The sequence below is a fragment of the Dendrobates tinctorius genome, unplaced genomic scaffold (genome assembly GCF_039654945.1).
Source record: "Dendrobates tinctorius isolate UK_male_01 unplaced genomic scaffold, ASM3965494v1 ptg000203l, whole genome shotgun sequence".
NCBI lineage: Eukaryota > Metazoa > Chordata > Amphibia > Anura > Dendrobatidae > Dendrobates > Dendrobates tinctorius.
The window spans coordinates 9,424,760-9,439,595 of NW_027361870.1; the positions used below are offsets into that span (position 1 = coordinate 9,424,760).

At 41.0% G+C, this 14,836-nt stretch overlaps 1 protein-coding gene across 1 annotated transcript in view; it reads right to left on the reverse strand.

Moving 5' to 3' along the window:
* Positions 1-14,836, reverse strand: part of MACROD2 (mono-ADP ribosylhydrolase 2) — a 2,987,523-nt gene that overhangs the window by 119,766 nt on the left and 2,852,921 nt on the right. The window contains exon 15 of the mRNA XM_073553810.1: positions 9,879-9,914. Coding sequence (XP_073409911.1) covers positions 9,879-9,914 — 36 coding nt within the window. The remainder of the gene's footprint in view (positions 1-9,878; positions 9,915-14,836) is intronic.

Below are 14,836 nucleotides of genomic sequence, written 5' to 3' on the forward strand. Positions count from 1 at the left end.
CACTTTCCTCTTGTCCAATTGCTAATACTCAATAGTTTTCATCAGTATGTGTTTGTAAATGGGTCCAAAGTACATAACACAAGGCATCAGAAAATATGTATCCACCAACAGGAATCCATTGAAAACACATTTCTTTCTTATATAACATTAAAACAAACAGCTATCGTGCCCACGTGTCTTGTAAACTGTAACATGACGCATTTCGGTATACTTCTTTATCATAGTGCAAATACATAACAGTTGCACTATAACTTTTTTTAACCCCCTTTGAAAATTAGGTTGTTAGCAAAATTTACTGTTTGCAATAAATTGATCAAACAAAAACAATATAAAAAGCTTAACGCAACTTACCTAACAAGTGGTTTCTCCAAATTCAACACAAAATACCACTTTTACGAACTTATTTCAGTCTCAGAATTATTCAACCCCTCTATGACAAGCACTTTATTATTTAATAGATCACCTTTGGCTATTATGACCTGCTACAAAGGTGATGCATAAATAGACATCAGCATCCAGTGGCATTTCTGAAGCATCTTAGCTTAACCCCTCACAAGTGACCCCATTTTGGAATTTAGACCCCCAAGGAACTTATCTAGATGTTGCTGAGCACAATGAACCCCCTGATGCTTCACAAACATTTATAATGTTGAGCCGTGAAAATAAAAAAAATAAAATTTTTCCCACAAAAATTTTCTTTTAGCCATAATTTTTTTATTTTCACAAGGGTGATAGGAGAAAATGCAGCATAAAATTTGTTTTGCAGCTATTCTCGAGTACGTTGATACCCAATATGTAGAAAAAAAACTATTAGTTGGGCTTACAGCATGGCTCAGAAAGGAGGGAGTGAAGTTTTGCAACGCAGATTTTGATGGACTGTTCTGCATGTGTCATGTCGCATTTGGAGAGCCCCTGATGTGCCTAAACAGTGGAAACCCCCAACAAGTGATCCTATTTTGGAAACTAGACCCCCTCAAGGAATTTATCTAGATGTGTGAAGAACTTGTGATCTTGAACCCGCAAGTGTTTCACAGAATTTTACAGTGTTGATCTGTGAAAATGAAATAAAAATTTCCCACAAAAATGTTGTTTTAGCTCCAATTTTTTTCATTTTCACAAGGATGGCAGGAGAAAATGGACCTCAAAATTTGTTGTGCAATTTCTTCTACAGTACACTGATACGTACTCCATATGTAGTCTAAAACTACTTTAGAGGCACAGTGCAAAGCTCAGAAGGGTAAAAGCACCATATTGGAGTTCAGATTTTGCTGGAGTGGTTTGAGCATGACATATCACATTGGTAGAGCCCCTGAGGTGCCAGAACAGCAGAACCCTCATAAGTAACCCCATTTTACAAACTACTCCTCTCAATCACTTCATCTAGGGGTGCAGAGATCATATTGACACCACAGGTGTGTCACAGAATTGTATACCATTGGTCAGTGAAGACTAAATTATTACATTTTTACCACCAAAATTTTGTTGTAGCCCAAGATTTTACATTTTCGCACTGGGAAATGGGTAAAAATTGCACCAGAATTTGTCCCACAATTTCTGCTGAATGTGAAAATACTGCATGTGTGGCTGCACAGTACTTCTTAGAAACACGGCAAGACTCAGAAGGGACACAGCGCTATTTGCCCCCTGGAGCGTAGAATTTCCTACAACAGTTTGCAGACTCTATATACAGAGCCCATAAGTAATAGTAGAGCAGAATCCCCCTGAAGTGACCTCATGTTGGAAATTATATACTTTTGGGAAGTTATCTACAAGTGTAGTGATGATTTTGACTCCATGGGTGTTTTCCAGAAACAAGCAGCAGTGGATGTTGCTGAGTGAAAATTGCAAACTGCCATTGTAGTGCCCAGTAAGTTATAGTCACCATTGTAGTAACCAGCTCGTGCTTCTGGAGACATGCACTTGTAAATTAGGCGGGCTGTCATTGCTACAGAAATACCAAACAAGTGGACGCTAAATCTGATTTAGGCAAACTGTAGGGATCAGAAAGCAGGAGGCATTTGGATTTGATAGCACAGAATTTGATGAATTCCTTTTGGTGAGCTAGGAGCCATAGTGCTTTTCCAGAGCCTTTGTACTACCAGTAACATGAAAACTCCCTATACTTCCTTTAACAGATTATAGACCTGAGTGAAGACTGTCAGGAACACCGCAATGCACTTGCTCACTGAGCCAGTGTGCATGTCCTGAGTAAGACAAACTGTGCTCAGAGATACCAGAGGAGAAGGCAGCAGCAGAGAAGATGCATGCTTCAGACCCGCAGGACCTGAAGCACGTGACTGCTGGGGGCATGGCCTAAGCTAGGAGCTGCAGGAAAACTCCTAGAATGGTAACTATGGAACACAGTTACTAATTGGCATAAACAGGGACATAAACCACATCAGGCCGGGGTCAAAGCACGAGATAGCACGACAATTACAAAAGGGCTAGACAGAATGGATAGTCAAGACGTAGCCAAGAAGTCAGAAACCAGAGAAGCAGATATACAGTACAGAATCAACAGGCAAACTCACAACGGGGGGACAGAACCGGATCAGAACCATATAAGCAAGCTATAAGACAACGAACAGGCACATAGGGGTCAAAACACTCGGCCAAAGGCAAAAGTATAACTGACAGGGATTGGAGTTTCTCAGGGCTATAAAAAGCTTTCCCTGAACCAAAGAGATGCCATAATAATTAACCCCAGGCGTGCAGGTCAAAGCCTGCACTGAGCTCAAGACATTAACCCCTGACGTGCAGGTCAAAAACCTGCACTGGGATCATGACAAGGACGTGCTTTTTTGTGGCTTGAGTTGAAGCTTTTATTGGTAACATTTTCTATAACATATGGGATCACATTATATTGCTCTCTACGCTGAACACTTATATAGAGGTTCCATCGAAATCTCCAAGTGACGTGATTCAGAAAGAAACCCCAAGGGAGCCACTCACTATAATGAGGCAGTAGAGTTAATATGGACTCCGTCTGGCCTCTGTTAAACAAAAGTGTGGTGAATCATGCTTTTATGCACACCTAAAAAGATGGATACCACTGGAGCATAGCCAAATGGCATCCACAGTGCCTCCATCTGCCTCATTACAGGGAATCTTCTGCTGGGTGTTCCGTCTGAATCATGTACTTCAGAGATTTACACAGAAACCCTGGCGTAAAAGCTTAGCATAGAGCACAGGATAGATGTGACCCGAGCCTTACTGCGATCTTTGGGAGGCAGAATTAGCAAATCAACAGCAGGTGAAGAATTGCTTTTGTTTATTTTTTACGTTGTTCCTCGTGCTGTATAAGTGATTAAACAGCTTTATGCTTTGGATCGGCGCGATTATAGCGATACCAGATTTATATATTTTTTTTTCTGTTTAGCTGCTGTCACACACTAAAATATGCTTTTTATTGCAAAAACTTTGCATCCCCATATTTAGATAGCTATAATTTTTCCATATTTCGCTTGACAGAATCATGTGACGGCTTGTTTTTTTCAGGACGAGTTGAAGTTTTCATTGGTACATGACATTTCTTGATAGGTTTATATTCTGATTTTTGGGAGGTAGAATGGCCAAAAAAAACAGCTATTCAGGATAAGTTTTTTTATAATATTATAGTGTTTTTTCTGCGTGTGTAAAATTTATAAGGCATCTTTATTCTTTGGGTCAGTACGATTACAGTGATACCACATTTACAGTTGAAACCAGAAGTTTACATACACTATATAAAAAGACACATATACATGTTTTTCTCAATATCTGACATGAAATCAGAATAAACCTTACCTGTTTTAGGTCAATTTTACCATAACTATTAATATTTGCCAAATGCGAGAATAATGAGAGAGAATGTTTTAAGGCATTTTTATTACTTACTGCAAAGTCAAAAGTTTACATACACTAAGATTACTATGCCTTTAAACAATTCTGGACTGCCCATATGATGATGATGTGTTTGGAAGCTGATGAATCTGTATGGAGGCTTTTTTTTGCGGGAAAAGATGAAGTTTTCAGAAATATTTTTATTTACATTCATATTTTTGATTTAGTTTTATTCCACTTTTTTCAGTGGTATGATAAAGCATAGTTTTTACCTCATTTTTTATTTTTTAATAGTGTTCACTGAAGGGGTTAATTAGTGGGACAGTTTTATAGGTTGGGTCGTTCTGGATGTGGTGATACCAAATAATGTTTATGGTTTTTGTTTATTTTTCCTTTTACATAAATGTATTTATTGAATTAATATTTATTTCATTTTTTTGTTCTTTATTTTGTTATTTAAAAAAATATTTTTACAATTATTATTTTTTTTAAACATTGTCCCAGGAAGGGACATCAACTTTCCCTGCTCTGATCACTAATCTAATACTCTGCAAAGCTTTTGCAGGGCATTAGATCAGTGTCTCTCACACAGAGAGGAGGCGTGCCAACTCCTGCTCTGAGCAGGAGCTTATAGGCCACCGTTCCTGGGTGACCCCGCTGCCATCTTTCGACCATTGGTCACCATGGAGACCACTGGCAAAATGAGATCGCAATAACTTTGAGCCGATGGGAGCAGAGAGGGAGCTCCCTCCCTCTGCGAAGCCCCTCAATGTTTCTGTCACTATTGACAGTGGCATCAGAGGGGTTAAACGCTCACTATCGGTGCTAGCGCCTATCGTTGGGGGTGAGGGCTTGGTGATTCTCTTGCACTGGTTTTCTTCTTCTGCTATTATAAACATTCAGCATATGGAGGGAAACATGGATTTAATCAAGAATGAGGAAGTTGACGTTTAGGTGTCATTGGTCCTTCCAACAGGATAATGATTCCAACTCATAGTCCACAAGGGCTTGATTTCAGGAGGAGTCTTAAAAGATTCTGGAGAGGCCATCATAGTTGTCTGACTTAAACCGAGTAGTAAATTTATGGTAGGATTTGAAGAAGGAGATTGCAACACGCAAACCAAAGAATATTTGTAAACAGGAGAACATTACAGATGGGGAATAGGCTATGTGTAATGAACTAAGATTCTATAGAAACATTGCCAAACATTGGTGTCTAAGTAACACATTTGCAGTAGGTCATAACAGCCAAAGAGGCTCTACTTGAGACTCTAGTCATGCAGGAGCTGGTTAATTCTGAGACTGCAGTAGTAATTAAAAGTGGAATTTTGTGTTCACTTTGCAAAAAAAATCCTTTTATTTTAGTTGTGTTGAGTTATATTTAGGGTACGTTTCCACGTACCGTATTCCCTGCGCTTTGGACGGAGCGGAAACCCTGCTCCACCCAAAGCCCCGCCCCCTTCTGTACGTGTGGGGATTCCGAATGTGCTCATTGAACACATCCGGAATCGCCGCAGCGTACCCATAGAGTAGGCAGTTTACCTTGCGGAGACTGAGCATCTGCGCAAGGTAAACCGACATGCTGCGGTCTAAAAAGACAAGCCACATGTCCGGTTTTCCTCCACTATGCAGGAACATCTGGCCGCTGCGGATTAAACGCTGCGGCAGGACACAGCATTCAATCCGCAGCAAATACTGAATGTTTCCGGACCGTGGAAACATGCCCTAATTGTTCCTGTTTCATTGTTTTTTGCAAACAGCAGAAAGTTTGTAAATTTTGCTCATAAACCTGATTTACAATGGGGGTTGAAAAATTTTGATGGTATCTGTATGCTGGACCCATTTATCAACATATACCATTAACTTTTTAATTTATTGGTGTTTGGGATTCCTGCATTTTGATGTCCATCATAGTGCCGCAGATTACTTTATTCCTTCCATGAAGTATACTGTAAAGTTTGACAAAACTCTGAAAGAGGCTCTAAAATGCTATTAAAAACAGAGACTTGCTATTATTTCAATTGTTAATTGTCTTTGTCAAATATCTAATATATTGACAATATGGTAGAGGAGGCCATATTAAACTGTGTGCCTTTGTATTTCAAAGTATAACATTAAAGGGATCCTGCCATGTCACAAAATGCTATTAACCTATTGATATGGGGTCAATCTGCAGGTTAATAGCATTATAATGACGTTCAGCCGCCGCACTGAAAGCGCAGCTAGCGGGAGAAAATGAACTTTATTCCTCCTGGGAGCTGCCGGCTTTCAGTCATAGAGCCGTTATCGGAGTGGCTACAGGTCATTGCTGACAGCACTGCTATATATCAACAGCTTGCTCTGCACAGATGCGCTGCATCGTGAGCTTTCAATCAAAGTGCTTACAGCTGCTTCTCACAGGGTACCAAGTGGTGACTAGCCCCAATGACTTAAAGCTGGCGGCTCCAGTGAGGAATAAAGTGAATGTTCTCCCAGTAGCTTCACTTTCAGTAAGGCAGCCGGACAGCATTCTAATGCAATTAACCTGCAGATTATTACTATATCTTCAAGTTACTTGCTTGTGGGGGCATGGCAGGTTCCATTTAATTAGAATGGAATAGACCCAAAAGTGCCAGATATAAATTTCTGATTGTTATATATATGTTTTAAATCAAAGTCTCATTTGTAACAGCAAAAAATTGCATCACAATGAACGCTTAGGCTACTTATACACTTGCCATGTTTTTGCGGGCCATTTTTGTGGCCCCAATAGAGTTCTATGGGGCCACAAAAACGACCCGCAAAAATACATTGGAGCGCCGTGTCCCTTATGGCCGTGCTCGATATTTTTCACGGACATGGCCTCCATTTAAATCAATGGTAGCGCTCAAACAACAGTAGCTTGTTCTTTCAGTACACTGTATTTGCGGATCGATGTTTTTTTCCCTGCAATTTGTTACAACAGGGAAAAATGGCAATCCGAGAACGTTTTCTGCTGCCCGTTTTTGCGGGAGACCGCAAAAATCACAGCAATACAGCCCATAAAAACGGGCCACAAAAAACCCTGCATATGTTAAAGTAACCTTACAGTTCCAACAGGATCTAAAGTCTAAACTATTAATCTGACATGTTCAAACAATGTCAGAACTAAGATTTTCAATTTACAAATTAATTTTACATTATGTACTTTAATACCAGCCTTGCATCTTAGTGGTTTGTAGACATTTGTCCTACATTTTAAACAAAGAGCTCCTAAATTGTGTATCCTTAAGCACCAGCTGCTGTCAGAAGCAGACACAATGCAAGTGTACTTTATTTAGGTATTATGTTTCAAAGCCTTTTTTTCTGACAGTCAACCGGTTTTCTTTATGTCTGTTTTCCATTAATTTCAGATCCTCCAGGCATACATCAGTTCTACAAACGAAAATAAAGCACAGCAAGCTTGCCCATCGGCCAGTGTCCTTTCTCAGCCAGTTGTTGGATTTCTTTAGTATAGACTTTTATACCATAATCCCGCGGTATCGCTCCAACATCTTCACTTCATTGTCGTTATATTCTGTTCTGTCACATGTACTAGTATGCCATGTAGGGAGGAATATTAAATGTAGGTTGTCTTTCCTAACGTCCTTGTATTAACTTCTGATCATAGAGATTAGTGCAAGAACCGGAAGTTAGAAACTCACTTTGGGGTCGATTCATCAAAGCTGTTAATGCAAGCATAAAAACTTTGAAAAGTTGCAAAATTTTTGCACAATCGGGCGTTGAGCAAAAATTTTTCAAGTTTTAGTGTTTTCCACCAGACTGAATCAGTTCTGTCAAAATGGGAGCTGGTGGAAACCAGGGGCGTAGCCACTCCTGCCCACAGAATTTGTAAAAAATTGTGGCGTTTTGTATGACAGAGATACTACTCCAGTCCCTGACATTTCTGGCATAGGGCACACCACAGAAAAGATGAGTTCGGCACCGAGTACCCCACTAACATAGCAAAAATGTGCACTATGCCAGCATTGATGATCGGCCCATAAAATTTTCTCTTTGCCTAGTGAATGTCTTCCTTTTGCTTCTATTCATTTCTATCATTCGGAAACTCTGTTTTCTGCTGTCTTTGAAAGCATAGTCTGAGCTTGTCCTACACGGTGGGCAATGACAAAAAATGTATAGCACACAATTCATTGCATTCAGTCATTTGAGTCTTTTTTGTGCAATAAATTAATAATAATATAATACATTTTATTTCTATAGCGCCGACATATTCCGCAGCACTTTACATTTCAGAGGGGATTTGTACAGACAATAGACATTACAGCATAACAATAATCACATAGATTATAACAAATACCAAGAGGAATGAGGGACCTGCTCGCAAGCTTACAGTCTATGAGGAAAGAGGTAGACACGAAAGGTGGGTGGTAACAGTTGCCCTGATTGTATGGACCAGCCATAAAGTGTGTAACACTACAGACACAGAGGGATAATGGATGCATAAAGCATGTGGGAACATGATGCGGGGAACCTGGTTATGGTAAAACTTTTGGCTGTCCACACAGGGATAGATTAGGTTAATGTGTTGAGGCGATAGGCCATCTAATATATAAAGCTCAAAGTGTGTATGTATGTATGTGTGTGTGTGTGTGTGTGTGTGTGTGTGTATGTGTGTATGTCCGGGATAGGCATCCGCACCGTCGCAGCTACAGCCACAAAATTTGGCACAGTCACACGTCTGGTCCCCGAGAGCGTCCTAAGCTATGTTGTGAGGCGAAATTTTAACCCCACGCTTTCCAATTCACCAAACAATTTTGCCCCTATCTACATACTGGGGAAAAAATGTGTGCACGTCAAGCCCCGCCCCTCATTATGATGTCATAATGCCCCTATTTGCATACTGGGGAAACAGTGTGTGCGTATCAAGCCCCGCCCCTCATTATGATGTCACAATGGTTGCCATGGTGACGCTGATGTCATCATAGGTTGCAAGCCCTGCCACGGCTCATTATGATGTCATAATGGTTGACTATGGGATGGAGGATGTGTGATGGGTATATGGGCACTGGACTATGGGATGGTGGATATGTATGACGTGTATATGGGCACGGGCCTATGGGATGGTGGATATGTATGATGGGTATATGGGCATGGGACTATGGGATGGAGGATGTGTGATGGGTATATGGGCACTGGACTATGGGATGGAGGATATGTATGATGGGTATATGGACACGGGACTATGGGATGGAGGATATGTATGATGGGTATATGGGCATGGGACTATGAGATGAAGGATGTGTGATGGGTATATGGGCACTATGGGCGGGGTTAAAATTTCGCCTCACAACATAGCTTAGGACGCTCTCGGGGACCAGACGTGTGACTGTGCCAAATTTTGTGGCTGTAGCTGCGACGGTGCGGATGCCTATCCCGGACATACACACACACACACACACACACACACACACACACACACACACACACACATACATATACACATACATACACACTTTGAGCTTTATTTATTAGATTGCCCCCAGAAAACTATCAATGGATGAAGTAGGTCGTCAGCAGTAGAGAAGGCTCCGGAGATTTGGGAAGGCAACTTAGTACTACAGAGGTGGTACATAAGAAATGTGGTTCAGCTGGAGGGCAGGCATTGGGAGTAGATGTGTTTGCTCCTCAGTATTTTAGCAAGCAGTTAAAGAATTGAGTTTTGATTTTAGGTTCTGATAAGCTGTCTCGTCTTCCTGGTCTGCATGTGCAAATTTCTCCTGAGAAACAATTTTAACACCTAGCCCTACTGAAATCCACACCACACCGAATTTTGGTTCTGAAGGCCAGAAGAGATTCTACACAATCCTAGAATGGGTGTCTATAGTTAGGCGGTCCATTCATTTAGAAAAGCGGTCCTCTCCCACAATGTGTCTTACCTTCTTGTATGCACTAGCAAAGTAAATCATATGAAGGCAACAACAACAGACAAAATCATAAATGTTCAAGGCTAAAAGGTTTTGACAAGAAGTAGAAACATTATACTTTAGCTATAGAAAATCTAATTATACGTATAATATAAAGGATCTTTTACAAACCAGAATCTTGACCAGCCTCGGTCATTTCCTGTGTGTCTGTTGGTAAAGCACAAAAAGAAACATTCGTCATAAGCAGATTATTCCTAAAAGTTTCTTTTTATTAAACAGTAGAGATGAGCGACTTTGCCTTTTTTAGGGTCGAATCGGGTTTCATGAAACCCGACTTTCTCAAAAGTCGAGTTGAACGAAATCGGACGACTATCGGGAAAAGTCAGAGGTCCGACTGAAACACGAAACTCAATGCAAGTCAATGGTGAAGCAAAGTTGTCAGGGAATGGAGGACAGTAAACACACCTACAGTGTCCATTTCAATGCCAACGACATCAATTCTTACTACTTAAGCTTGTCAACCTTAATTTACTTTATAATAGTTACGCATTGAAAACTGGGGGTGATTTGGCTAAAGTTGTGGGGGGGGGGTAGGACTGGCTCCAGGTTTTCGTGTGCCCCGGGCGAAAGAATGTCAGTGGGCCCCTTTAACACATACCACAATTCATGATGCTCCGATACGGCAGAGAAATATTGGTATAGTGCAATGACAAATACTTCACTTCTTACATTACATGACTGATATGTATTTTAAATTCTACAATAGCTCAAAACCGGACAGTTTTATGGCCACCACATTGTGCGCCATACAGGATAATGGGCCCCATATATTTCTCCATACAGAATAATTGGCCACATATAATGTTCAATACAGTATATGATGAGCTCCACATAATGCTGCAGTATATGATGGTCCCCATATAATGTGCCATACAGTATAGGACGGTCCCCATAGAGTAGAATGAGCCCCACATATTACTCCATACAGTATAATGAGTCGCATATAAAGCTCCATACAGTATATGATGGGCCCAATATATTGCTCCATACAGAATGGGCTCCATATAATGCTCCATACAGAATAGGCCCATATGTGCTCCATAAAATGTCCCATACCCTATATGATGCCCCATAAATAATGAACCCCATGTGATGCTCCAGTATATGATGGGCCCCATGGATGATGCTCCATTGTATGATGGGCCTATATAATGCTCCATATATAATGGGCCCCATATGATGCTCTAGCATATGATGGGCCCCATATGATGCTCCAGTATATGATGGGCCCCATGGATGATGCTCCATTGTATGATGGGCCTATATAATGCTCTATATATAATGGGCCCCATATGATGCTGCAGTATATGATGGGCCCCATGGATGATGTTCCAGTGTATGATGGGCCTATACACTGTGTGCAGAATTATAAGGCAAATGAGTATTTTGATCACATCATCCTTTTCATACATGTTGTCAAGCTGTATAGGCTTGAAAGCCAACTGCCAATTATGTAAATCAGGTGATTTGCAGCTCTGTAATGAGGAGGGGTGTGGTCTAATGACATCAACACCCTATATAAGGTGTGCTTAATTATTAGGTAACTTCCTTTCCTTTGCAAAATGGGTCAGAAGAGAGATGACGGACTCTGAAAAGTCAAAATTTGTGAGATATCTTGCAAAGGGATGCAGCAGTCTTGAAATTGCCAAACTTTTGAAGCGTGATCACTGAACAATCAAGCGTTTCATGGCAAATAGCCAACAGGGTTGCAAGAAGCGTGTTGATAAAAAAAGGCTCAAAATAACTGCCCATGAATTGAGGAAAATCAAGCGTGAAACTGCCAAGATGCCATTTGACACCAGTTATGCCATATTTCAGAGCTGCAATGTTACTGGAGTATCAAAAAGCACAAGGTGTGCCATACTCAGGGACATGGCCAAGGTAAGGAAGGCTGGAAAACGACCACCTTTGAACAATAAACATAAGATAAAACGTCAAGACTGGGCCAAGAAATATGTTAAGACAGATTTTTGTAAGGTTTTATGGACTGATGAAATGAGAGTGACTCTTGATGGGCCAGATGGATGGGCCCGAGGCTGGATCAGTAAAGGGCAGAGAGTTCCACTCCGACTCAGACGCCAGCAAGGTGGAGGTGGGGTACTGGTATGGGCTGGTATCATCAAAGATGAACTTGTGGGACCTTTTCGGGTTGATGATGGAGTGAAGCTCAACTTCCAGACCTACTGCCAGTTTCTGGAAGACACCTTCTTCAACCAGTGGTACAGGAAGAAGTCGGTATCGTTCAAGAAAAACATGATATTCATGCAGGACAATGCTCCATCACATTCATCAAAATACTCCACAGCGTGGCTGCCAGTAAAGGTCTAAAAGAAGAAACAATAATGACATGGCCCCCTTGTTCACCTGATCTGAACCCCATAGAGAACCTGTGGTCCCTCATAAAATGTGAGATCAACAGGGAGTCAAAACATTACACCTTTGGGAACAGTGTCAGGGAGGCTATGGTGGCTGCGGCACACAATGTGGATTGTAAACAGATCAAGCAACTGACAGAATGTATGGATGGAAGGCTTTTGAGTGTCATCGTAAAGAAAGGTGGCTATGCTGGTCCCTTTTTCTTTTTTTTGGTTTTGAATGTCAGAAATGTTTTGAGTTGTTATATTGGTTTACCTGGTGAAAATAAACAAGTGAGATGGGTATATATTTGATATCCAAAACAGAAAATTGGAAGCTTATGCCAAATAATGTTTAAAAAATATCTTTATTAAACACATTAAAATATATTCAATTAATTTCAGTGGAGATATACGTTACAAAAATACACTGCTCAAAAAGGACAATACATGTTCCAAAGATAGTACCAAAATAACAAATAATTTTGTGGATGCCCAATCACAGAATAATAAATCCTTACTACGTCACACAGATTATACCAACAATGGTTTTTTAAAAAAATCCAAAGGACTTGAAAGATATGCGCCTATCAAGGGATATAAAACAACCTCATACATATATAACTAAAGTTAGTAGTTTGGTGAATAGGGGTCACCTGAAGGTTATATCCACAAGAAATGCCTAAACCAGGCTAAATAATCCTAATACTGGCTCACATATCAACAATGAGGCTCACAAAATAAATTCAGTGAACCAAGATGAAATAAGTAGCAATTATGCTTATTAGACTGGTACAAAATGAATATTAGGCTATAGAGTGTGTCAGCTAATTAATATGGCCACTAATAGGAGTTATATAACTTTAGTTATATATGTATGAGGTTGTTTTATATCCCTTGATAGGCGCATATCTTTCAAGTCCTTTGGATTTTTTTAAAAAACCATTGTTGGTATAATCTGTGTGACGTAGTAAGGATTTATTATTCTGTGATTGGGCATCCACAAAATTATTTGTTATTTTGGTACTATCTTTGGAACATGTATTGTCCTTTTTGAACAGTGTATTTTTGTAACGTATATCTGCACTGAAATTGATTGAATATATTTTCATGTGTTTAATAAAGATATTTTATAAACATTATTTGGCATAAGCTTCCAATTTTCTGTTTTGGATATGATGCATCTATGGAAGTGCCGTTAAAATTAAGCCTCTAAATTGGTATATATGGGTATATATTTGGTTTTTATTAAGTTGCCTAATAATTCTGCACAGTAATAGTTATCTGCACAAACAGATATCCTCCTAAGATAGCCAAATCTAAAAAAACCCCACTCCAACTTCCAAAAATATTAAGCTTTGATATTTATGAGTTTTCGGTTGATTGAGAACATAGTTGTTGTTCAAAAATAAAAAGAATCCTCTCAAATACAACTTGCCTAATAATAATTATGCAAACAGTGTATAATGCTCCATATATAATGGGCCCCATTAATAATGCTCCACTGTATAATGGGTCCCGTATATGATGCTCCAGTGTATGATGGGCCACATTTCTAATGCTCCAGTGTATGATGGGCCCCATTTATAATGCTCCAGTGTATGATGGGCCCCATTTAAAATGCTCCAGTGTATGATGGGCCCCATGGATGATGCTCCTGTGTATGATGGGCCCCATTTATAATGCTCCAGTGTATGATGGGCCCATATAATGCTCTATATATAATGGGCCCCATATGATGCTCCAGTGTGTAATGGGCCCTATCTATGATGCTCAAGTGTATGATGGGCCCCATATATAATTCTCCAGTGTATAATGCTCCCCATATATTGCTCCAAACTTTAAAAGAATGAAATACCTCTCCTCGCTGGGCACTGCTCTACGCTAGACTCCTCAGCATTGCCATCTTCCAGCTCTCTGCACTTGGACTGTTCAGGCATAGGGCGTACAGACGTGACGTCATCGTGCTCTCTGATATGAATGTCACTGTCAGGAAACGCGGAAGAGGTCACAACGGTGGAGAAGGGAGAGGTAAGTATTGCAAGTGCTGGTGCCCTGAGCAAGCAGGGGGGGCCCACTCGTGGGCGACGGCAGTGGCACAGGGCCCCTCATAGTACGACGGTGTCTGTGACGGCAAGTGGGCCCCCCCACCGTCAGAGACTTTTGTGTACTGTGAGGGGCCCTGTGCCAGTGCTGTCGCCCACGAGTGGCCCCCCCACCAGCTCAGGGCGCCGGCACTTGCCCGGGTGCGCCAGGTGCTGATGCCAGCCCTGGGGGGGGCAGCCCAGTTAGGGAGGTGGAAAAACTGGCATATGTTGAGGTGTAGGCTGGACGTTCAGCAGCTGCAAATGGAGGAATTGCAGAAGTCGGAGGATGAGGAGGACAAAGCGAGCCATTTTGCTGGCAACCTATGTGTCATCAGGGGAAGGTGGGGCAAAATCCTTTGAAACCCAGGCATGGTTCATTTTAATGAAGGTGAGATCACTAACATTTTGAGTCGACAGCCGGGTCCTTCTTTCTGTCAGGAATAATCCAGCAGCACTGAAGACTCTTTCTGATAGCACACTACCAGCAGGGCAAGCGAGCTCCTGTAAGGCATATTGTGCCAATTCAGGCCAGGTGTCCAGATTTAGAGGCCCAGTAGTCAAAGGGGAATGAACTGTGAGGGAGAACATCGATAGGGGAGGAGAGGTAATTTTGAACCATAGTTGACAA